The sequence below is a fragment of the Megalops cyprinoides genome, chromosome 23, assembly GCF_013368585.1.
Source record: "Megalops cyprinoides isolate fMegCyp1 chromosome 23, fMegCyp1.pri, whole genome shotgun sequence".
Classification (NCBI taxonomy): Eukaryota; Metazoa; Chordata; class Actinopteri; order Elopiformes; family Megalopidae; genus Megalops; species Megalops cyprinoides.
The window spans coordinates 19,416,005-19,442,282 of NC_050605.1; the positions used below are offsets into that span (position 1 = coordinate 19,416,005).

At 44.9% G+C, this 26,278-nt stretch overlaps 1 protein-coding gene across 3 annotated transcripts in view; it reads right to left on the reverse strand.

Moving 5' to 3' along the window:
• Window positions 1–26,278, reverse strand: part of LOC118770489 (signal peptide, CUB and EGF-like domain-containing protein 1) — a 92,283-nt gene that overhangs the window by 60,908 nt on the left and 5,097 nt on the right. For all 3 annotated transcript variants that reach the window (XM_036518205.1, XM_036518204.1, XM_036518203.1), the window contains exons 3-4: window positions 17,812–17,937; window positions 6,433–6,567 (exon numbers count right to left, since the gene is read on the reverse strand). In XM_036518205.1, coding sequence (XP_036374098.1) covers window positions 6,433–6,567; window positions 17,812–17,937 — 261 coding nt within the window. The remainder of the gene's footprint in view (window positions 1–6,432; window positions 6,568–17,811; window positions 17,938–26,278) is intronic.

Genomic DNA, 26,278 nt, shown 5'->3' on the forward strand with positions numbered 1-26,278 from the left:
ATTTGGGGACGGTGGGAACAGGAGCGAGAAAGAGGCTTTTAAATGCCTAATGTCCCATTTTGTTGTCTCTGTGTTTGTGTTATTCTAATAAAGTGCCAGAGATATACATGCACAGAGACTGTGGGAGAGCGAAGGCAGGAAACTGGAGTTTAAATATGTTTCAGTGCTGAGGCTTTGACAGAACCCAGCTGCAGATCCTTCAAAGGTGACGCTGGTCATCAGCGAAAAAAAAAAAAAAAAAATCAACATCTCAGAAATTAGTAAAATGTGTGATCAGGTTAGCTCTCAGTGGTATGCTGTGTGTGTGTGTGTGTGTGTGTGTGTCTGTATACACATGTGCATATGCACAAGGATGTATGTTTGTGTTTCATTCTACACATCGCAGATTATGCATCACACAGTGTTTACTCAGTGGTGGTTTCGACTGTGTGGCTTTATTTGTTTCAGAGCAGAACAGGAGTCCTTCACAACGGAAGCCCTACCCATTCACACATGTAAAACATTTCCACTCACCAAAGTCAAACTCTGGCCTAAAAATACTGTGGAAAATCTCAAAGGAAAACATGGCAGCTGAGACCCGGTCCTTGTAAAACTGACAGTCCTCCTGGTAAACAACAACCAATATTTACCCTGAGCAGTCATGGCACTCCCAGCCAAATCATCAGGGGGCTCGTTTCAAAGTCCTTTCACACAAAAAAATAATATTTAAACAAAGTATTTATAAATTAAGGAAGATTCTGGGTTTGCGAGAGGGCAAGAAGCTCTTTTTAGAGCTGTGATGAGTTTGGGAAATATGCTCTCTCGCCAGGTCACATTTAGAACATCCGCCTTACTTTGTATGTACACTTCCACTCATGGTGATTCACCTGCACAGACCATCCCTGTTTTCTGCAGAGGTCAGGCAAAGGTCTGCCATTAAACTCCACCGATAAACTTCACACCAGTACTCAGACCAGTCTTACCCTTTGACTAAACCATCCTTCACAGTTCGCAAAAAGCAACCTGTTAGTCAACCTGTCTGATATACAGACACACATGGTAAGGAACTCGAAGCACGAAGTGACTCATGCAATCTACAAACTGTCACCCACAATTCCTGAGAACCATTCAGCAGGGAGATCCCGCTTTGAGTCAGACAGCTGACTTTAGTGTGCGTCTACATGAGGAACAATGCCTCAAGTGTGCGATCATCTCCAACCGCACTCTCTCAGAGAGAGACGGCCCATCCTCCCACACCTTTTAGCTGTGACCTCTGACCCCTCGCCCCAGGACACACCAGGATGTTTGCTGCAGAGTTTAAATACAAAGCACAAACACTCCCTGACCTGCCGTGCCATCGCTTAGACCGGCCCCACGTCTGAGAAAGCATCAGGAGAGGCATTACACAATCTACCACACTGCCTACAGGGGGGGGGGAGGAGACAGAGGGGGAGGGAGAGGCAGAGAGAGTGGGAAAGAGACCCATCTCTCATAGGGGCACAGAGAAGAAGAAAGAGAAAGTGAGGGAAAATATACATTATCACAAGGGTGGATGAAAGGCTCTGGTTTCAGACAGCAATAAAAGTCATTTCTTACTGCAGCGCAGATCCACAATGCCTTTATACAACAGATAAGGTGGCGTTCAAGGACACAGAATGTCCTCTTGCCAGAACAGCAGCGGCATATGCCTTAACCTTTCCGAGCAAATTAAATGTACAGGAACAAATTGCACAACTTACAATTATTGTGGAAGGATTGACCTCTCCCAACAAATCTAGTTAAAATCATGCACCATATACATATGCAGCCTGGCTACGTGACACGTGTGAATGGCAAGGTAAATTACAGCATTGATCATTATACCATGAACAGCACTATGTGCAGCCTTGAGAGAATTCCGTTCATCTGCGATTGCTTTCTTTAAATGGGAATTCGTAACGGCTTGAAAAGCATGGATGACCAGCAGCATCCCCTTGTTTGCTTCCTACAGTTAGAAACTCCAAATAAACACAGTCCACTTCCACTGGTGCACTGAATTGCTTATCTTTATGTTTACCCACCCACCCATGAACTGTGGTATAATGTCACCATTCCCTGCAACACACACCTAACACTTCTCCTGCCTATGCGAGCGGAGGAGCATTAAAACCAGCAAGGCCTGGAGTACTTTCACCTCACAGTATGTTTTCTGGTATGTTGCCCTTGATCAAATCCAGAAGTGACAAATTGGTATGGCTTGCTTTTTCAGTGGGAAAGCCAGAACTCGAGCACAGACCATGGGGTGTGTGACGTGAACTCCCTTTACATCAAGGGCACTGCCAGATTTCTGCAGGGCATCCCCTACATTTGCATATACCAAGGCTGTGATTTCTTCAGCTGCTTATGCTTGGAACCGCTCAGTATATCTCTGACATGACTCATTTGAAGTTGTTTATCACAGTTACCCTTTTATACTGTACTCTCCCCAAACTCATAAAGGTATTTTTCCTCCATGTTACTTCTATAATGCTGCTGCTCACTTTACCACTGTTAGCCATTTTTTGTCTGCAGAAAAAAAAAAATCTCTCCTCCTCCTGTACTCATGAACAGAGATTTAGGGGTATATGCATGAAACATCTCATTATCTACCAATCTGCACTGCTATTTGCCAATACCTCATTTTAAAAGAGATGGGGGGGGGGGGGGGTATTTAAGGTGGAACATTAAACCACCCACTTATACAACTCTCAGATTATTGAATTTGCACAGTTATTTATATCTGAAACAAACAAATGTTTTCCATAATTTTGTTTGTTAGTCAGAACATGATATCTGAATCAGATGAATTAGAAAATTAAAATCAATAATATTCACTGTATAAACCCTGCCATTCTCTGTGCAAAATCTACTCTGCCTCAGATGAAACAATAATTATAACATATAGATTATAATAACATTATACTGGATTCTTGCACAGGGACATTAGAGGTTTAAAGATGGGGACAGACTGTTCAGCCTGGGCTCATAATGTTGACCACAGTCTCGTGTGTCTACTCTTGTTGTGTGTCAAGCCTGATCTTGAACACTTTTAGGATTTTTTCGCATCCGCTTAATATTGCACCATTGTTGTTAAGCAGTATGACAGTGCACCATCACCCCACCCCGACCCCCAACCCCTAACCCCAAGCAAAACTTGACACTCTTTTGCACATGGACCCAAGATGGAAAAAAAATGAGCCGTGGCACTGGATTCCAGCGGGCAGAACGCACAGCTGTGGCGGGTGCTGTGGAGAGAGGGTGTCCCGTTCGGATGCCGCGCTGGGAACGCCCAGGTGCCGGCAGGTGAGACTGACACCTCTACTCAGAGATCCACTTGGCGACAGAGCTCATAATCACCCGCAATATATAGAGCTCTTTTAACAGAGGAGGACAGCCCATTCTCCATGTCCCCATTTCCGCAGTAAATTAGCTGCAGCCCGCATTTCTTCATCCTGTATCTTAGAAAACTGTCAGTGCCTGAAAGCAGCAATATATTCACCCTCCCTCCCCCCAACCCCCTACCACCCCCAAATAAAAATAAATAAAAAAACCAACAAAAAACAGCCTAACCTGTCAGCCCCCTCCTGAGGTTGACCCACCAAAGGTCCCTCCCCCACCAAAGGTCTTCTTTATGTAACTAACTGTGATGGTTAAGAGTTCTGACTGAAATATTTGAACAATATGCACATTTCAGTTTCTGTAAATATGTAAACATATCCAATGGCATGGCCATACCTTTAGGTTATTTTCTACTTACACTATAAATATCCCTTTGAGTCTGAATGAATCAATAGGCAAACACTCTTGCATGCGTTGAGCAGATACAGCCCTTTCCTGTGTGTATACTGTTATATCATTTCCTGTCTTGTATCTAAACCGTTCACCTCATGCCCAGAGTGGACCTGTTTAAACTCTAAAGTCTTCAGTGGTCCACTGCACGCAGGGGCTGGGGTCTAGTGTTCAGGCGTCTAGCTGCAGATCTGAAGCAGGAACGAAAAATGCCGGCTTGCCCAGGAAGCCGTTCAAACGCAAACGTGAAAACTAACAGATGCCCAGATCTTGGATCACCACGGAACAAACAATTATAGTTTTCAGTTAACGAGGTTCACGGCCCTCCCTGCAGACCTGAACGTTTTCCCATGTTTCCCTGCACCACTTAGCCGTAGTTCTGGAACACTAAAGCCACACATTTTGATTTAAGATTTAAGGCAGCCTGGCTGCTGAAATAAAAGGCATAGCTGCAGTTACTAAGTCCATGTGGTTACCTTTGAGAGAAACCCATATAGTTAATATTCTTAGCTAGTTGTTTTGGGTAATGGCGGTCTGCCGCCGTCACACTTTTACAGACTAAACAGCTAGCCTTTTTGCTGCAACAACTGATATGAAGCCACTTGCTCAACGGCTCAATAGCATCGTTCTGTTTACAATTAAAACATATGACCCCTAGGTCCATAAGCTATACTTCCATAGATTTTCAGACTAAACTTTTATCTTCTAGCACAGTACACTTATTATCTTTCACACAAAGGAGGGAGACTGAACTTAAAAGGCCATCTGAAATGAACTGCAGTCCACATTTTTTCCTGTATGTGTGAGGTCACTATGTGTGAGGACAGTTTTGTGTGTACAAAGATTAGCAGACAGGGGAGCATCCTATATTAGACATAATGATTGGACAGCATGATTTTGGTTTGCTGGCTGTGCTGCTGTTGACCCTCTGTAGGGCTCTGGGGGCTTGTGTTGACAGGGTACACACACACTACACACCCCAGACCACCCTCCCCTTTCAAACTTTATGACTCAGCGCGCATATCAGTAGAGTGACCCATCCAGCTCACTGCGTGATGATCCATCAGTCCAGGTTATGGGGGAAAGCCTCAGTATAAAAGTTTCATGAGGATACAAAAAAAAAAATATGGAAGAAATAGTAAGCAGCTATGACAGGACAAAGTAACTCCAATGATATATTTTTCCTATTCCTTCGGGTTTTGGGGCAACGTTGAGGATCCCTCCAGCAGTGTTGCCGTTGTCATCACAGAGTCATAGAGCAAACAGCGGGACTCCTCCCCATGGCTGCTATACAGAGGCAGGGCGACAGACAGACCAGCGGTGGATTCAAGGGTAAACATGCCAAACTGGGGCCACAGCGGGTGCAGTGTCCGTCTGCTGAGAGGAATTCCTGACAGGCCAAAAATTACAAGTATTAAAAGAGGGACACGTCTGATGTCAAAAATATAACAGGTGAAAAATAAAAGTGTAAAACCCCCTTCAGTCATGCGGGGTTTTTTCTTGCTCTCTTTTCTTCTTTTTTTTTGAAAAAGCAAATACGCAACATTTCTATTTCTGTGCCTCCGGCTTTCAGCCGAAATCCCTAAATGGATGCCTGTATTCCTCAAATTAATGAAGGTGTCCAGCATGACAGCCTGGTCTTCTCACCTTCACCTGTCCTCTCGCCCCCTCCCTTGGCCTGCTGTCACCCTTTTGGAATTCCCGGGGTGGCAGGGAGTGAACTTAACAGAGGTGAATATCACTCGTGGTTTTTAAAATAAGGCACTGTGGGCTATCATTCACAAAGGAAAAAAGGTCAGATTTTCTGTGGAATTTACTGAGTTTCTGCAGTGCCTCTGAACCTCCCTGCCTTCCCCTGGCACCTTCCTGAATTTGGGCTACTGCTGTCTCACTCCGCCTCCAAACTGAGGCCGAAGATTAGCTTTGACAGGTGGAATTAGGTGAGGAAGCCGGAGAGAAAGATGGGGCGCAGGTGAAAACCTCAATCAGACCGCTGTGGAACAGGGTCGCACAGACTTCTCAAATGTCAGGATTTCCACACACTCCCGCTCACACCGAGAGCGAAGGAAGATGATGTCACTCTGCACTGACAGAGTTCTACCCTCAGAGTTACAGTGACCCCACTCTGAAACCCATTTGAACAGTCTGAAGAGTTCAAAAAAAAAAAAAAAAACACTCATAGGTTGACATCACTTACAAGTCCTACATAATATGGCCCTCGGATAGTCTCTAAATTTAACAGCTCAGAACAGCTCAAAATAATTTAAGAAAATTGGACCACTGAAGGCAGCTTTGTATGTTATAGGATGTTATATGAAGCATTCAATTATTTTCATTGGCTGTAACTGGGACTAATTTATATAGGAACATCCATCCCGGCTGGAGGCAACACTTCGAAGCATATGCTTTGGCGTGAAGCAAACCTTGTAAAAGAAGAGTTAAAACACAGTGGTCAGATCCTCACAGAACACACACACAGAACTTTGAGCGTGCGGAACACTCAGTGAAGAGAACACAGAGAGCACAGAACAGACCATGGAACGCTAGCGGAACCCACGCACGGGACCCTGGCAACAAAGACACGGAACCCTAGTGTAACAGACACAGCATTCCGAGCAGAGGCCAGCAGGCGTGCGGGGGACTCACCATCGGAGCGGTGGATGCAGGTGTGCTGGTTGTCACTCAGGAAGAAGCCCTTGGTGCACTGGCACTCGTAGCTGCCCATGGTGTTGACACAGACTTGCTGGCACCCGCCGTTGTTGTCCCGGCACTCATCCACATCTGCGGACCAAACACCAGGAGAGGGAGAACAGCCGGTCAGGCAGAAAGACTTCCTCAACGTCAGGACGCCCGCTCTGAGAAACAGAGGGGTCAGCTGCGCTGATTGTATTCATCTGTTTGCAGGTATTTGTATTTGTTTATAAGAGAGAGTCAACAACGCTAGCTGACCTTTTGAAGAGCACATGGGGTTACACGAAATTCAGCTGACTTATTCCTGTAAAACGTGTAGCCACAAGAGAAAAGAAAGACTTAAAAAAAAAAAAAAAAAAACACATGAAGGCTTATTCCCTTACTTAGGTAGATTTCATATCCTGGCACAAGTTTTTAATAAGACAATCAGATGTAAATGTGAAATGTGAATCGGGAGCCATTCACCCAAAAAACTAAATTTCGCTCAAAATTTCTGTGACATTATATTAACATAGCAATGTTGCAACAAACTCTGTACCAATCCACAAACTTTGGGGGAACTTGGCATGCTGGCACACAGAGTTACAAGGATGCACCTCCAGAGAAGCATTGTGGAATTTGAGTGCAATACAAACTGCAAAGTCCTGGCTGAATTTACAGCCGTTAATCCTCAGCACGATCAGACCACATCAAAAGGGGGGATGCATGCGGCACACCCCGGATTACATCTTTATGAAGCTTGAGGATGTTCCTGAAAGCACAGTAAATTTCTCCCGGGGGGCCCGTCTGTGACAGCAAGGGACTGGAGAGCTCCATACCTTCAGTCAATCTCAGCACAGCCCTGGCAGGTCACGAGCAGGGCACAGCTTTGAAACAGACAAGCTACGCAATTACTTACAATTACTACTGTTTAATGCCTCAATTTAGAAAAGGGCCGAGGTTTACAAACAGGAGATCCTACAAGGTCTGCACATTTAGCAGGGGGAGGGGGAAGGGGGGTGCGGGCAGGGGGGGGGGCGGGCAAGGGGGGGGCGGAGGAGCAGGGCATCAGACCTTCCACCTCACTCACCGTGCGTGTGGCTGGACAGTGTCAGAGAGGAAGTGGGTGCATGCTGTATTTAGTCTGTGGGCATTGAGCTGCGCTCCTGTGTTTGGGTTTGGCAGCGAGGCGGAGCAGGCACACGCCTGCTCCTGAGGTCACCGGGGGATGGAGGGAACGCTCCGAAACGTTCCGGATGTCTCCGGCACACTGCGGTCCGCTCGTGCACGCATCCCACTCGAAGGGCTAGCTGTGGTGAAGCCGAGGAGACAATCCCTCCGCAAACACACAGCGTCCCGTCACATCTGCATCTCACACAGTGAAACTAATTCAAAACTAGGATTAACATGCTTCAGTTTTGATGAGCGAATCAGTTTATGTTGGCAAGATTAGCTCCTTTTACATTTACAGTTCACCAGCGAAAACCGCTCTTTTAGGAGCAGGTATTATAACGCCTTTATACAGCTGTTAGATGTTTCTATTCTAATCTCTTTACACAGATCCAGTTACATTAACGGCATGGAAGTCAATGGTCGATTTCCTTGGACTGAATTCTTTGATGCATAGCGATGGGCAGATAGCAGGGGATATTTCTTTTATGACATCATAGACAACATTGAAAGGAAGACACTGTGAATGGTATCAGAATAAAAGCCCTTTGGGGAAGTAAAAGCAGACGGCAGAACACACTAACTATTTCCTCTTGTGATTAGAAAGAATTGTTTTATGGAATGCTGTGTCGATATGACATCACAGGTTCCCACTTCAGGGCAAAAAAATAACAGGTCTTTCTAATCTGAGTCTGCTAACAAAGCCAGATACATTTCATGCCTTTGAGGTTTATTCTCTCTATCGTTTATGCATATGGAAACCCTACCTCTGAAGTTTAAATTAAAAACCATTCAGGGGTTTATTTTAAGTTCAATGGATGGTCTGCCCCTTGGCGGAAGAGGGGGAAACACTCACTAATGATACACTGCCACGAATAACTTGAGTTTCCCCTCTTTGACTTTGCTTTTGCAATAACACAAATAACAGGAAAGAATGGAATGCAATGGCAGGACGCTGTAATTAAAAGTGATCGGGGCTTTGTAACAAGGGTCTTAAAAAGAGAGACCCGTAGCTGGGTGCACTCAGTACAGTAGCAACCAGGCCGGGTGAGATATTTTGGGCCTGAACCCAGGCAGGTTTACGAGCTTTCAGGGGTGTTTAGAATTCTCTTTATACATGGCAGTAAAACCCTTTACGACTCTCGTCACTGGGATACCACCATAAAACAAAGACGTCTCGAAGAGCTCCAGCCATTTCACATGAGACCCCGACTTCATTCACGGCGGCGTTGATGAACAGACTCGTTAACTATAAAAGTCTCTGTCTCAGTCTGGGCCGAGAGTTCCCAGCGTCCCTCCTGACGGGTTACAGCGCCTCTCGCTCGGGGCTCTGACTCCCACCTGACGATTTGCAGCGTGAGACGGGCCAGCTTGTTAAAACGCAAGCAAAGCGGAGTCCGGTTCATTGTGCTGACGGTGAGCTGGCAGGAGAATGCCTCTCTCTCTCTCTCTCTCTCTCTCTCTCCGAACCTTTGAAAAGAAGCTGCATGTCTCCTGTGTAAAACAGTGTGTGCTCCCTTGAAGTCACGCGGAGAAGTATCACCACAGCACGTAGCAGAAATGCAGGACCAAGAGTCTGGAAATGGCACCCAGTAAGGCCACAGCATCCTTGCATCTCCGTACGTACGTACAGTCAGCCCTAGCTCAGTGTGGCCACAGCCTCTGGCGATGAGAAACTGACCTCTCTCTCTCTGCGTTTCTGAGGTTGTGAGCGTATTAACCAGAGACGCTTAGAGATTGGGACTCATTCATTCGGAACCTGTTCAGTGAGGCCGCAGTCTCATAGACTGACTCATAGACTGATTTTGACCATGTTCAGTGTTTCTTGGTGAGACTTTGCTGGTTTTTAACCCCTTTTATGAACATTTTAAGTTTGCTTGCACTGGAAACTGTCCATTATTCTGGAAACAGTAACAGTCTAATCATGCTTGCTCCAGATAGACAAATGCATTTTACAATGGACTAATTTGCTCTCTAACAAGAAGAGTGAGTATCTGTGAGTGTGAAAAACTTTGTAGTTTTTAAATTTTTCTGAAGCCAAAACTGAATCAGAAAGATGATAAATTTGAAATAACACATACAGTAGTTTGAAAAATGTTTGTGGTTTTACCTCAGTCTGCTGTGGAGGTTCAGGATTTGACGTGTAGACCCCAGTTTATACTTTGCGGTTGTCAGGAAAAATGTTAGATCAATAATGTGGCATCTACATGAAAAGCCAAGAGCAATGCTGTTGACTGTCAAGAGAAAAGGCTGCAACCAGGAGAGCTGTCTCCATTGATCATCACAATTATACTGTACAGCACGTGTACAGGCTTTTCAGTGTAAACTGGATGAGAGCATCTGCTAAATGACAATAATGTAATGTTGCTGACAAAGTTCAAGAGGCATCTTCTTCAGTTTGCAGAAAGACTAGAAAAATCACTGATGCGTTAAAATCGATAACATTATCATGAAACAATTTTTTGTGAATGTTCTACAAAACAACTTTTCATGTACAAAATGACACACAAGGCAAGATTTACATTTTGGACATCAATTAGCAAAAAGCACTCAGCAGCAAATACACACATATGCTTCGGGGTCCCATGCCAAATGACAGAGAAGCTCTGAAAATCCACTTCATTTCATTAGGAAGATAAAGGGGCTCTGTGTGTGTGTGTGTGTGTGTGTGTGTGTGTGTGTGTGTGTGTGTGTGTGTGTGTGTGAGTGTGTGTGAGTGTGAGTGTGTGTGTGCGCGCGCGCACGCGGACGAGAAGAGAAGAGAAGCTGACGGCTCTTTAAACCTGCCACTCTAGCACAGAAACAGCATGCTTCAATTACTCCCATTACAGTCCCGTTAATTCTCTCCACAGCTCGTTCAGCGAAACGGCATCATAAAGTAAGATCAGAAAAGCCCCGCCCGCGCGCTGCCGAGTCCCCCTGACTTTGTTAAGCCGGGACGCTTTGAGGCTGCAGGGCAGCGACAGCTGCTGGAGGCTCTAACAAGTGGCTTCCACCCTCCCTCCATCCCCTCTCCCCCCACTTTGATGTGAGCTTTCGTTCTGCCTCACAAAAACCACGCTGCCGCTCAACTGTTCCAGTAAATGCCGTGCCCTGGCCAGCGCCATTGGCGGAAGGAATATCTAAGGCGTGCCGTCTGCTTTTGTTAAATGCACTATTTAAATAAATGCGACATTTATTGTAGTCGTACAGACTCATTTCCCCCCCGTCTATCACCAGCTTTAATGTGTCCTGTGTGACGTTTTGGAATCAGCTGCTGCACGCTGGGCGTGTCTGTTCACACTCTTCTGTTTTTCACGCAGCAGGTCCCACAATGCACTGCACAGGGGCGAGCAACGATTGGAGGATGGGCACCCCACGAGCCAATGGAGGGTACAGCAGCAGAGGGATGGGTGGACCCTGCCAACATACCAACACCATCTCCCATTGGGGGCTTCCTGTCTGCTGATGATACGACTGGTCTTCAGCCCAGGCTGTTGGACTGTTGGAAGAAATGCTTTAGCCTCCTGACTACAGAGCCCCACTAAAAAGAGGTGTTGACAAGACTCATATTCTAGCTAACTCGCAGCATTTTGGTGATTCAAAAATGTCCTGTGATTGAGTAATCTGTATGTGCAACTGAGCACCTTTGCCGGGCAGGTAAACCGAGTGAACAAGGCAATCTCATGCATGACCCCATTAGAACCGGCTAAAGGCATTCACGCTTTCAGTCCCCATTCATGTTGCCCAAGCATCATTCAAATTTTGGGTCACTCAGACTCCATGAGTTAAAATGAGATCATTATAATCCGTCATGCTCAAGAGTCCCCGTAAAAACCGCCTTGCGTTTCCGCTGCTTCTCTGCGAGGAATCACAGCCTCTACAGTGGGCATCAGACCTGCTTGTTGCATTTCCAGACCTTGTGTTAAGAGCTGATGGGGTGCCAAAACTACAAGTCTGAAAATCTGAGTCTTAAATCCACTTATGATTGAATCTATCCCTCTGTTCTCCCCCCTCGCTATCCTTCCTTCTCTCTCCCCTTCCATTCTGTCGCCCCCCCCCCCCCGTTCATTCTCTCCCCCCCTCTCCACTCATTCCTTGTCTCTCCCCTCTCTGTTGTGTCATGTACATTTTAAACTCGTCCAAATAAAAGTTTACACAAGGCCAATCAAACAAAACAAAGGAGCTCTAGTTTAGACTTGCAGGATCGGCGGCCTACACGCTGCAAAGAGTTTGGCATTGGTAGAGTGAGTAAAGTGAGAGATGACAGCTGATTTTTTTTTGCCCTACAAAGTAAAGCTGACAAGGGGAGGTGCTTTCACGGTGCAGGAAAAAAAGACTTTCAAGAGTTCTTTTTAATTACTGTCAATTCTCTTTTTTTCTGTCAAGGTCGGACAAACTGGAAACATACTGAAAACCATGCAAATCTGTCAGGTTGAATTAGATCCTGACCCCGGCAGGTTCCATAACCCCCCCACCAACTTTTGGCAAGTGTTATCAGTCCTCCAGCATTAAAATCCAATCCCCATCCAGCCCCCCCCCCCCCAATTTAGCTGGAAGGTGAGACACTGAACTGTCTTCAGAGTGCGTCACTCCCTACACCCCACAGAGGAGAGAAAAGGCAGAAAGAGAGCATTTTAAAAGAAAATAAACCAGCACCAGCTCTAAAGACATTCATAAAAGCGCTAAATTATCAACATATTGAGTCCAGCTGCCTTCGGGACAGAAAAAATAAATAAAAAGTTCAATCAAAAAGGCAAAGAGGAACTGCACCAGATTACTCTTTAATCACAGTCCGATTAGGCAATCTTAAATCAATTAGTGCCCTAACTTGTTGACATGAAGCATCTGGAAGTCTGTGAAACTACTTCCTACACAAGTCCAGACAGACATGTTGTTTGCCCTCTTTTCTTTTTTTTTTTTTTGTTCTTATTTCCAGTGTTTTCAAAGTGCCGGGGCCTGAGGTTTCTGGTTATCATTCCTGATGTCTATTAGAGGCCACAACTCAATGTGAGAGTAGCAGAGAGAGAGAGAGAGAGAGAGGGCAAAAGACGCGAAACACAGAAAAAGAGAGAGGGTGCGGAGGGGGGGGGGGGGGGGGGCAGCAAAGACAAGCTGCTGCTGAAGAGAACATACAGTCTACAGCTTTTATGAACCACGGGCTGGAGGAGAGGCCTCTGTCCAATCATTTGTAAGAAACATGACGAAGATCCTGTGACATCCAAGAGAGATCCCTCTGAAGACCAAAGTACACTGGGTATCAGAAGAAGGCCATCTGAACATCACATGCAAAGGGCAGGCCTTCAGGGAAAAATGGGAGGGGAACAGTACCTTTATGTGCAAAGAACACATCCTGGTGAGTGTGACTCAGTCATAATCAGGATGTGAATTGGTGACCTTCAAATCAGCTCTTCACGCGTTAGCCAACAAATGCATTTTAGCGGACCGCGCCCCAAAAGACCTAGGCTTCCAGCACTGAGGGCTTTCATAACTGCACTCACAGTAGACCCTCTGTAGCAGGCCCGTTTTGTAAGAATCATCTCCATTACTCCCAGATCTACAGGGCAGCAGTATCACAGTGATTGAGTGCTCCCTAAACCCACATGCCCAAAATGCCCATGCTGTATAAATACTTTAACCTGTGCATTGAAACTGTTTGTCAGGAATGCATCTTACGTTCAAAACAAGACTGAGGACGACGGTCGAATGAATGCCACTCCGGCCACAGCAGTGACATTTAGTTTGGGTTTAACAGGGCCTTGGCACTGCCTAATGTGGCCAGCAATTGGGCCTGCAAAGCTTCTTCTTGTAGTGGGACACTGCAGTGAAACTAGGGCCCTTAAATGGCCCATCCTGAGAACAGGGATAAAAGCTACGGAAGCTCCTCAACAGCAACGAACACAAAGTGAGGACAACTTTTCTCACACAGTTTAAAGTGTATCCTCCTTTCACCCCATCTTATCTTCCTCTCATCTCAACATGTAATGTAACACTGCAACTACATTAATTGCCATGAATCTTAAAACATGTTCTCTGTATCGTGCCTTTTAGTCTTACTTTCGTTGCGATAAACAATCACTCCAAACCACAGAGATATTGAGCGTGCTTTTTTTCCCCTGACGAGTGAAATCCACGGGATCTTAATTTATGTCCTCTCCCACTAATCCCATCTACTTTGAGGCATTCTGCGAAGTCTTAACATTGTTTTAACGTCGGGCGGGCGGATCCCCGCTTGCTCCAGGCACGCATAAATCACTTACAGAATGAGACGCCACTTGAAGACCTTATTAAAATAACAAACACTAATCCTGTTACGCGTGTTTCGGCAGACTGAAAGAGAGAGCAAACGGCTCTGAAAGATGAGGCATGGCTCTCTGACACATAGACGAATCGGTGCGGTTTGGGAACGCTGGCCTCTGGCCCAAGGCGCTGGCCACGGGAGGGGGGGGGGGATTGTCCAGCTGTCCTCAACGTTATCACAGCATTCCTGTGAGTTTGCAGCAATATAGAACCCTGTGTGTTCTGGTGTTAAGGGGAGAGGGGCAGTTCTGGCCACTGAGTTGTCTTGATATGAACGGGTTTGAGAATGGTGACACAGGAAGAGGTCAAATCAATGCATTCTGATGTGCACAACTGAGCAACATTCAGAAAACCTGACAATTCTGTGAGTTTGTGTGAGCTCCAAATGAATCCTCTATATAGGTCATTTATATGCATACGGTACACCGCATTATGAACATGGGCGTTATTGCTCTCGGGGTGGTAGCAGATGTACAAGCAAATAGTGGGACATTAAGTGCAGCAATTTTTTTTGTTCAAATGTGAATCTCACAGTTTTTTTGAATGTAGAGAAAGAGTAGCATATTCAGAAAGTGTACAAGTACATTAATAACCACTTTTCTACATTTCCCAAATCATATACTGTTTCATGACAAAATCTTTACCCATATTGCACATTGTGCTTTATGAGGCTTGCATTGGCTGTGAAGAGAATAATGCATAATACTTTAAGGAATCAAGACATAAGTCATTTTCACCTCCAGGCTTACAAGGATCTGGTAGCTTCAGACATGCAACTCTGATAACTTTGCTCCAGTGTATACTGTTGCTAAAGAATGGGCAATAGCATAGCAAGAACAAGAGGTCATAAATTAATCTACCGTGCAAACATTCTGGGTGTGATAATGTAGAGGGTTAAAATTACAATAAAAATGACTGGAGTGAGAGTCATAGAGCTTCTGAAGCTGTCTACTGCATTACCTGGTGCCAGAAGCCAGGCTAATATTACAGTAGTGATATAAAAAGGAGCCAAAGGCAAGCAGCTCCATTCATTCTAATTAAATACCAGAGTCCTGACTTCAACCCGTAAACCACCAAATCAACAGAATTACATGCGTTAGTGCCACTAGAACATGCATGCTTTTTTTGTTGTTATACACCCTACACATTTTGTAAACCACTTATAGGGCCATTTATACATTTTTTTTCATGGAGCAGTTGATATGAATTTATCTGTCACGCTAAACATTTTTAATGCGGCCACTCTGAACTGCAGTGTGTTTCTAAAGGAAATTCTATCTTGCATACCTACCAGAAAGGTTTCAGAAATGTCAATTATATGAGTCAGATTGAGACGGCCAAAAACAGAGACGCACCAAAACTGGGATAACTGCCTTGGGAATTATTGGTAACATGACTGTTTTGAGAAGTAATTATGGTCGGTAACCTGAGAAATATCAAAATCCCTGTCAATGTGCCCTGTCAGTGAACGATTATGACACCAGGTAGCCCTGCAGAATCTTGTGTGTCTGTAATTTTCTGTTGGTCAATGAGACAAGTACCTGTAATGACAGCCATTAGGAACAGTGGGAGAGACCCAGAGGGGTTCAATAGCATGGGGCTATGAAACACCCCTCAAAATCACAGCGGTAATTCCCAGCACCATCGTTATCTGTTCTATTTGAAATATTCTCCAATAAAGATGTCAAATTGAAAACAAGATCGTTCCCTCAGGGAAACGGCTTGGACAGACACCAATCTGAACCAACAGCCAAGATAACCAACTAAAAGAAAAACAGAGAGAGAGAGAGGGTTCTTTTCATATGGCAGAGAGAAAAAAGGGAAAGCCTTAAATGAGATTTCAGGTTTCTTCTAGGGGGATGCACAGAGTCCAGAGCCAACTCTCATTTAATTAAAACTGATTGTATCAGCGTAATCAAAATTCAATTCCACACTGAGCTGAATTCCAATGTTTGCTTTGGATTTAGACTGGGACTGTCAAAGGAAATCCAAATCAGTCTGCGGAAAAAAAAAGAGGTAATTGCTCTTAACCGCAGGCAGCTTAAACTTGAAAAGCTATCCTCTTCATCGGACATGTACTGGACTCTACACGTTGATTAATCAAGGACTGATCACTTTGATAATGATGTTAGCAGGGCATTTGCCACATGTTTAAACACTCAGAGTAGGATGAACAAGAGTTTCACAACCACCTAAAACAGGAAAGGTCAGACCACCTCTGCATGTGGGCTTTTGAAGATCTCATGCATCTAGTGTCCATTGCTTCTGAAAGGTGTACCACTAAGTTGTGCAATAAATCTTTCTACTCAGGCATAGCTTCTCGAAATAGCCAGAAAGCACACATCTACCAAGAGGGAAACAAAACACTTGCACTTACTGCGGAACAAGAAGAGAAAGATGACACATCCAAGAAACGGTACAATAACCATGTTCGCCCATTTCTAAATGTCACAATATGACATGGATTTAAGGCAGAGCAAGAGGTATAGTACAATTTGACACATGAATCCCCCCACAGGTTTTCAACTAGTAACACAGACAATTGCTGTGCCCACTGAATTGTGGGAGGGAAATAAAACTTTGCCACCAAGACTTTCCAGTAACATTTTTAAAGGATAAAAATAACAAATCCCAAAAAGCTTGTTCTTCTCCTTGTTGACATACCACAGTAATCCCTCTTGTTATACTTTCTTATTTGGCATTTTTAAAACCATTTTGCAGGGTGAAAACTGCAGCTCATATTTGTTTATGTATGATTGGAGAAGGAAGCGGCAGCAGAAATAAAAACTCATCAGCGTCTCTGCTAGTAAACTTGGAGAGAATGTGTTTGTTTATGTTGAGTATTACATTTATGTGAAATGCAGGCCAGCTTCCAGCAAGGCTTGGGTTATTGGAGACCTCGACTCTTCTCAGGGGAAGATGGCCAAAGCGCAGGGGAAAGAGAATGTGGGGAGTGAGGCTACCATCTGCAGAGATGGCTCAAGGCCTGCAATTAGCCGGCTATGTCGCTAAAGCGCAGCATTCTCATAAGCTTCCTCTGTAAGTTTTCCTTAGTGTTGTTTTGACTGTGTGTCTACTAGAACTGATGGGCATTTAAAAAATAGCTTTACATAAGATCTGGTGTAATAGGACGCTTCCACTAGGCCCGATTCAGCTCTACCTCAAGTGTCTGGCAGGAATACCATGACGCAAACAGACAGATCAGTACGTCCCAGCTGTAAGAATGCTGTAACACTGTACATATAGTCAATGTAACCTCTTCTTGTCATACCACAACAAACACTTCACCCAGTCAACTGCAATAGTTTAGCATTTATAGCATTTAATGGTGTACATTCTCTTTAGCATAATGTTTATTTAAGATGAAGCATATTTGTGCAGTGCACAGACGAACATCAAATGCAACAGGTAATAATGTCAATACGTTCCGGTCCAAGCCGTTGGAGTTGTGTGAGGTACATTATGGCTCGATTTTGCTTGTGTCAGTCAATAAGAGAGAAATCAAAAGATAAGAGGCACAGATGTGTCTAAGCACATCCTCGCAGGGCAATGCAGTATTCATGGGACTGACAACATTCCTCTGCCTGACACTAAGCAAACAAATGCACTCTCTACGCAAAGCTTTGGCTCTCCCCGTTACACACCTCTGCGCTGGATTTCTTTAGGGAGGCAATCTAAATGTCTTCTGCTACAGTATTTTCCACCAGAATGCATGAAAGTAAATCAGCTTTTAAAAAAAATCCATCAAGACAAATCAAAATGAAAGGAAAGAAGTTCCTGATCAAACACTGGCAGAACAACGCAATCAAACCGACGAGCCGATGACCAGACAGGTGGCAGAATAAGGGCTGACGCATATGGACACAGGTGGGGTGTACGGTAACCTAGGCAACCAGAAGTACATACCCAGGCAGTTGTGTCCATCGTCCGCCAGCATGAAGCCGTCGTAGCAGGTGCACCTGTAGTTTCCCGGGATGTTGATGCACTCGTGAACGCAGCCACCAGTGTAGTCGTTGTCACACTCGTCCATGTCTGAAACACAACATCAATGGGAACAAGGGATGAGGGAGAGCTGGGCAGAGGGTGGAGGAAGCAGAGAGAAGGGGAGGGGCACTGCAGCAAAGGTAACTGAGTGCTGTGGAAAAGGCCCAGCTGCTCATTCTGGAAGACAATCAATCCACAGCTGAAAGCCAGCCCAAGAGGAGCAGCACTGGGACCGTATCTCAGAGGAAGGAAGGAAGGGATTTCATCCAGCCCATCACCAAAGACCACACGGAACCATCACCCCAGAAGGAAGGGCAGAGGGAGACATTTCTTTGTCTTGCACACCCTGAGTCTCTCTCTCTCTCTCTCTCTCTTTCGCTCTCTGTCTCTCTCACTTACTCACTTCCTCGCTCTCTCATTTGTCCACACATATCCCTCATGCTTTCTTAAAGAAAATGACCCACAGGCTGGACGTTCTGAGAGAAGGACAGCGAGTTTGTCTCCTTATGTTGGCAGAATCAAGCATGTAGCGTGTACCAAACACACATGCATGTGTGTCCATTCAGGCACTAACCCTTGGTTCTCATTCAAAAGATGCGCTTTGTTCAGAGAGAGGATCTGTGACTTCACCCATGCAGAGATAGCTGACACACTGACCTGCTTTTGTACATGTCAGCAGTGTACTGCAGACACTGGAGCAAAGTGCAAATACAGACAGCACTGGCAGACCTGTTCACCACACTCCCCCACAAAAGATCTCCTCCCCACTGAAACATGTGGACATGGTCCTTAATAACAATAACAATAAAAACAATAACAAAATTTTCATTATTATTATTATTAGCAGCAGCAGCAGCCATCTTGTGCCAGAATGCTCATTTGGTGTATTGGACAGGGAGGAAGGTATTTAGCCAAATACATTAGAGGATTATTAGGTGGCCAGATTGAAAGAGCCTAATCAGGAATTTAGCCAGGGCACCAGGGGACCCCCTACTCTTTAAATAAAGTGCCATAGGATCTTTAATGACCCCAGAGAGCCAGGACCTCAGTTCAGCGTCTCATCCCAAAGACGGATCCTTGCTGTGCAGTGTAATCTGATGGCACGCCTCCCACCACATAATCAAACTTTCAGCCAGGCCCGGCACCAGAAGAATACAGAGGGGTGCAACTGTAATCAGTGGGGGGTGGTATCTTAAAAAAGTCATATCTTAAAAAAAAGAAAGGTAATAAATACTATGTAGAAATCAGGATATAAGGAGACAACTGGGGGTGCACTGAGGTCCGTCAGTGGGCCTGCTTTCAGTCCTGAGGTCTTGCATCCCATCTCTAGTGAAACATAACTGCTTAGAGCCAATGGAGAGGTGTCCAACAGAAGGGCCACATGGACACTGTCAGACAGCGTTTATTCATTACGGATATTCTCTCCTCCATGCCAAGCTGGCAGGGATCTTCACAGGGGCCACAAGTGGTTGCCATGTGGAGTCTCCGAAAACAAACAGCGCCTGTGAGTGGGACCTGTCCGGGAGCCAGACACCCCCCCTCCCCCTTCCCCTGGATCAGAGACAGCAGGTATCTGCTGGACGGACGGACAGCGCGAGAGATATCCCAGCAGCCCCTTCTGCCAGGACCGCTGGCATGGCGCGGGCCCTCCGCAAAAGCAGCTGCCGACAATCTGAGACAACTTCCTGCCGATCAGCAGCACTTCTCTGACACGTCTACTCTTCATTTGGACACAAAACAGGGTTTCGGGAGAAACTGGCGCTACCCAGGTAAAAATAAACACTCCGCGGAGGCGGGAAAAGTTCCTCTCACTGACGACCCCGCAGCTGGGTCACAGCGTACAAGGTCATTTGAGAACGTCTGAACAGCCTGGTGGACCATAATACATCCTCGCTATCTAAACACACTGCAGTGAGGACTGACTTCATCTTCCTGTTCAACAGTTAGTTTGATCTAGATGCTCTTTCACAAAGCAACTGACCATACAGAAAAGAGTACAGTAAGCAGTGCCTTGAATTAGCACAAAGAAAAAACCCTCTAAATAAAAAAAACAAAAATCCCAAAATTAACATTTCTTTATTAATAAATACTGAAATAGCTCATGCTTACGTCCAACAACAGCCCCCACATGGGATTTTAGATGGTATGAGAGCCTATTTGATTTGATTCCCTTTCATTTTGCCCACACAACAGAAACCAAAAAGGAAGTATGAAAAGTCAAAATGAGTTCAGTTATTAGCAATTATATTTTGATCTTTGGCTGTGCATAGCATAGCTATATACAGGTGTTATCAGCATACCACTGAATATCTGCACCAGCAGAGCTTCAGGCAACTCTGAGACTTAAGATTAACAGTAATAGCCTCCAAACAGAATTTCTGCATTATTCTGGAAAAAAAAAAAACTCAAATTCATTACTTCTGTTCATTTCAGCACAATGATCTTTGTTCTCTGGTTAAGATATAAACCATTCCACAGCTTGACATTGGAAGATTACATCTTCTTGAATGAGTTATAATCTAAGTATTAAAAATGTGTATTTCAAACAATTCTGTTGTTTTCCTCTCCAAAATTCTTTGGCATTTGTCAAGCCTTTCAGACTTAATTACACATGAGTAAATAAATCACTGCATTTTGATTGTTGGTCCCTCTAGTGCCACACATACGCACTCAAAAGAACACCATGTGCGTCAGATTCACGCAGCTTTGAGTGCATAAATTGTAGAGTCATTAGCGGTTCATCCAAAAACATTTGAAAATAATCCAGCGAAACTGAAATTAAAGAGCTCCACAAGTACCACCATTTCAAAAAATGTTTAGACGGCTTTGCAACAGCAATCAGAGATTAACGTTACAGTTCGGTTTTAAACACTCTTCTGCTCTTTGAGAATCGTTTAGAGAGAGCAAAATAAGAGTTCGTGCCCACGGACTACATTTGCCGAAGAGGTTCACAATGATTTTTGTGATGAGGTGAAAATGGGAAAAGCATTTGTACCACAGCATCTCAGAAACACAGACTGCTGTCACCTGGAAATCAGCCAAAACACTGCTCTTTTCAAGAGCTCCAGTACCCAGCTCACTCAGTTCAGGACAAGAAACCTCACCATCAAATGACCCTCAATCTTCTTGTGTTATTTCCCATCCTGTCTGCTGTGCTGTATTATCTACTGCCCAAGAAATGTCAAACATAAACTGCTTCTCTCACACACAGGTCTGAAGGATTTGTCAAACAAACAAGTTCAAAATAGGCAATTTCACTGTTTAAACCCACAGAAATATAAGCAGGGCTTTTTACTCAAATGCTCCCAGACTCCCAGGAGGTTCCGTCCACTGTGAAAGGACAGAATGAGGCATCCATTGTGAATTCACCTTGCGCAGAGATGCTTGTGAATTGGCTGCGAGCAGGCAAACAACGATTTCATACAAACACAACCTGACATCCTGCATCAAGGGGCTTGTGTGTGTGTGTGTGTGTGTGTGTGTGGGGGGGGGGGGGGGGGGGGGTGTTAGACCTGTCCTGTGGCCTTAATAAATGAATGAGTATAAAGGATGGCAGTGAAGTGGTGATTGGTATTCATGGAATGCGATGTGCCCCTCACCAGCTATTCAGCGGCCAAAAAAAAAAAAAAAGAAGACCGAGAGGCTCGGAAACGAAAAAGCTGAGCCGTGTCTAATTGGCACCTCACGAGGGGCAATTAGCGCAAATTGGCAGGCCCTGTGTGACAAGGGCAGGTAGGAGGAGAGAGGGGCCACGGAGCGCACCTGGGGAGTGTCAGGAGCGCCAGGGCCAGGGTCTAGTTAGCCTCCAGCGGCGTGGTTTCCTGCGCTGCAGTCACTGTTGACATCTGACAGCTGGGTCCCCGACAGCTTCTGACCGGCCGCTACTTCCGCCACACTCACGCGCCTTTAATCTGAGGGGAAATGTTTACCCTGAACGTCCCGTCGACCAGATTAGGCACCTTCGGATTAGACCCAGGCCTCGGGGGCTTTGGGGGGGGAGGGGGGGGGGGATACGGCTGCTGTCCCTCAGGCTTTGGTGCCCCCCTCCATTAGATGGGTGGAAGAGGTGGGGGGACACAGCATTTCTCATAAATCCCAACTAGGAGCAGGGTACAAAAAGTCTAAAGTATGTAGGCCAATTAAAATTGCACCCAGGTGCAAAGCTGTGAGACCTCTCTAATATGCACTACCTTTCATAGAGAGCCCCTTCTCCACACATATCTGATGATTTCAGGAAACACATTTTTGGCAATTTTAAGCAACAGGACCAATTGGCAGGACTGGGCACAGCTGCTGAAGGAAGGCAGCATTACACCTGCGCATTACCAGTTAAAGCAAGATGGATACTTTTGGCATCGATTGGATCTAGTCCTGTTATTGCAAAGCTTGTGATCTTTTGTTGGGAGGCTCTGATGCCAAAAAGCACATCCAGATTTGGAGCGTGTCCTTAGGATAGGCTGATTGACCCATTCAGTGTCCTTGTGGTCAGGGTGTCAACATTAGAGGGCTCCCTGGCACAGCACCAGAGGAAAATCTGCCAACAATCCCCAATGCCTCTCAGTTTGGCAGTCAGTTTAGAGAGACCACCCTATGACTACAGCTGTCTTTCCCAGGGGGAGATCCCCCATACATGACATCACATTACATTATTGCCATTTAGCAGACGTTCTTATCCAGACATCGCTTACAAATTTTACAAAGTTATTTATTTATACAGCTGGATATTTACTAAGGCAACTGTGGGTTAAGGACCTTGCCCAAGGGTACAGCAGCAGTGCCCCAGTGGGTGCTCAAACCTGCAACCTTTCAGTTACGGGTCCTGCTCCTCACCACTATGCTACAGTCCCGCCTGATGTAGTCTGCTAAAGACCCCTAGTGCACCGGCGAAAAAGTACCAACCAAAAAGCATTGCTCCGATGCAGTGAACAATGTTGCCGTCTGGCTGGACATATTCACCATTTACTTAAAAAAATTAATTAAAAAATAAGTTCTACTTAAAGGAGCAAGATTTACCTGGAAATGTGCCAGTCTACTTCCTCCTTTGCCAATTTCATAGAAACACCTACCTTGGCTAAATTTACTGTGCTCACACCCTGACCACATCCAGTACTAGGTAGCCAAACTGTACTTGGAGCTTTCAGCTCACATTGAAACACACTTACACCTGGCAGTACATGGCCTTTTTTAGCATAGAAACATTTAAGTGAACTGGGTACATGCAGGTAGAACCGAGCCATTAACTACACAGGGCCACAGGAATGAGCGTGAGCTCTGAGAATAGCAGACGCACAGGTGGCTCAGGTGTGGCTTCAAAGTTCAGGTGTGCCTGCCCATCTGAACTTTGCTGTCATTCAGACAGTCTCATTGATGCCATTCATAGAAATGGGGTCCCTGCTGAACTGACCTGTTGAACTGAATGCCAGACTGCCTGTACTCAGAACTGTCCTACAGCTGTTTTACCTGCCCTTGCAATGGAGACTCATTCTCAGGAAGTGAATTAAAATAAAAAAAAAAAACTCCTTTTTTTCTCATCATCTGCAACGTGTACATTATTTTACCTCAGATCTCGAAGGAGCTCAGAGTGCGTGCACATGATGAGTAAATGAGCCCAAGCTCTCTCTCCCTCTCTCTTTCTTCCTCGCTCCCTTCAGGGGAATTACGCCATGTGTGTTCGTGCACAATGGACAGCCCAACAAAAGCAGAGGGGTGTGAGTATCATTTCTGATCCTGTGAAGTGTCACTTCCATCATCACACATTGTGGGACAGGAATATGAGCACATACAGGTTTTTTTTTTTTTTTTTTGCCAAGAAGTCAAAATTTCTGCACTGACAACACTACAGACTGAGAAATCTGGAAATTTCTTCAGAGACTCAGAGATGGAATTTGCCGTGCTGTGTGTGTGTGTGTGCGTGTGTGCGAGTGTGTAGGTGTGTAGGTGTGTGTATTTAATTTTTTGGGAGCCGGAAGACTGAAGAAACAACATAGAACATAGTCGTTTCTGAAACCCAGTAAAACATTCAGAGACCAGTTAGCCCAGAGCAAGACTGTCTGTGAGTGAGACTCTGTCTCTCCTGTTGCTTGTTCCTGAGAAATCTGGGTTTTTGGGAGTGCTATATAAAGCTCTCAGCCTCCAGGAGCTGAGGCTGTCTCAGTCCCGGGGGGGTGGGGAGGCTGAGGCCGGGAAACTTCAGTGTGAGTCTGGAGTGATCAGCCAGTGAGAAGAGCTCCTACCCAGTGACGGAGACAGAGACACCAGGCAGACAATGGCCTAGTAATTGTCTGCCTCCTCTCTCTCTCTCTCTCTAAAGTGAAGCAGGTCAGATAACTGTTAATGTAGGTGGCACTCATTACTGAGACTATGTCCCAGACTCTGTCTGAGGGGACCGTTGCTGCTGCCGGCTGCTACAGGTGACATTGTACGCTGTCACTCAAATGAAACATGTGACAAATACACTGTCACTGAGACATAACCCTGCGTGCAGTGTTTGCATATGAAAATGTTTGTTTTAAAATAAAACTCCTTTTATCTCAATGCCTTCCTCACTCAACATAAAATGCAAGACAACCAACATTACTGACTTCTCTGAGTCAGTGCTTGCTTTCCAACAAAGATCACTGCAGTAGTTGTAACCAGTGTATTTTTCATGATACAGAAATTAAGGTGATATGGCCTTTATCTGGGCTCATATTTGATGTTATAAGACTTTGATTTCTCTCTGCTTGTGAAAATGGGGGAAAAAAAGCTTTGACAATATCAGTGTCAGAGTAGGGAATGACCTCTAGTCTGATCAAAGTGGGAAGAGTTCACAAGCAATGCCTCACATGTCTGAAAGGGGTTAGAAACTCATGGAGAATCTCTCTGGCCACCTTCTCTTGAAGTGGGTCAATAACATGGGTGTCAGTCCAGACCTGGAAACACAGAAATGTGACACCACATATACTACTTACTGAAATATGACCCCATTGACACATGTTTGTTTAACAAAGAAATGATCCTTTAAAAAAAATAAACAAACTGGTCATTCATGGGTGGCCGTGATTTGCTCGAGCGGCTTTCTGTGTTGCACAAGCACCAACGTACATCGCCTCATTAGCCCGAGAGGGAATTGGGCCTAGAGAAAAACCAACAAGGAAAAAGAGACAGGAACCAAATCAGCATGCTGTCACTATCCATCTAAGGTGCTCACAGCCAGCAATATCTCACCTATGTCTGTGACTAATTCAAGTTATTAACATCAATAAGTATCTTTTCTTGCAGGCTTTATTTATTTTATTATCATTTATTCTTTTTTTAATTCTATTGACTGAACATGACATTATGCTATGACCGTTTTCCATCAAAAGAACTGTTCAGCTAATCATCTGCAGGATTATTGTGAAACTTACAGGCGAGTTGAATGTTTTATTAACACAGTGTACACTCACACAACGCTCTTTGCACCAGGATGCAGACGCTGTCTTATGGGATCTTCCCTCCTTCCTCTTGTAGAGCCTGGACAAGTTTTTCACTGACCTCAGGGCCTTAGATGCCACACATTTATCAGAAATGTTCAATCGGGCTAAACAGTGGTGAATAGGGAATCCATGGCATAACTGCCACATTCTTATCCAAGCAGACAGATATTGCTACAGAAGTAGAGATTGGATGTTACTTTGCCCCAGCGAAACCCATTCATTCAGGAGGAGCACACAGGACAGACAGCAAAGGAAGTCCCAGGACTTAATCTACAGAGTACCTTGCAGTCAGGTTGGCATTAGCTGACTGTGTTTAGCTCTACGGTCTTGCTGTCACCCCAAACAGCAAGTGAGAGTGCCCTGACCCCAGCAGCTAACATACCAATGGCATGGAGGCACCGTTCTCCTAACAAGGAGGGCGTTTTGGTTGCTGCTGTGTTTTTCTTGCTTGGTTTACACCAGGCTTGACATTCAACAGGATAAATCACCTCATCACCCGTGTCCAGCCACCTCTATGACTGCAGATCTGATGCACTCAACAAATCACTCAAGCGTACCACTGTCAGTTACAAATATTCAATGAATCAAACTGCTGCAAAAATTTAAACATGACATATCCTCAAAACCTAATTTTTCTTAAAATACAGCAACCAAATTAAAACAGGGTTTAAGAATACTCCTTTTTTTGTGGTACTCTTTTTGATTAGCACAGAGAATGTACCTCTTTTTCTGAAGAACATGTAATATGCACTATTATACTAATACAACATGATTTTATATTACTGTACAAATCACAGTAATCATTTTTTTTGTATTCTCGCTGTTGTCTCTCAACCCCAGCAGTGCTAACCTCCAACTTAGGCCCACCTGACCTGATTACAAAGTGTTCTCTTAGGAAAATCTGAGACTGTAAGTGAACAGTTAATGCAGTC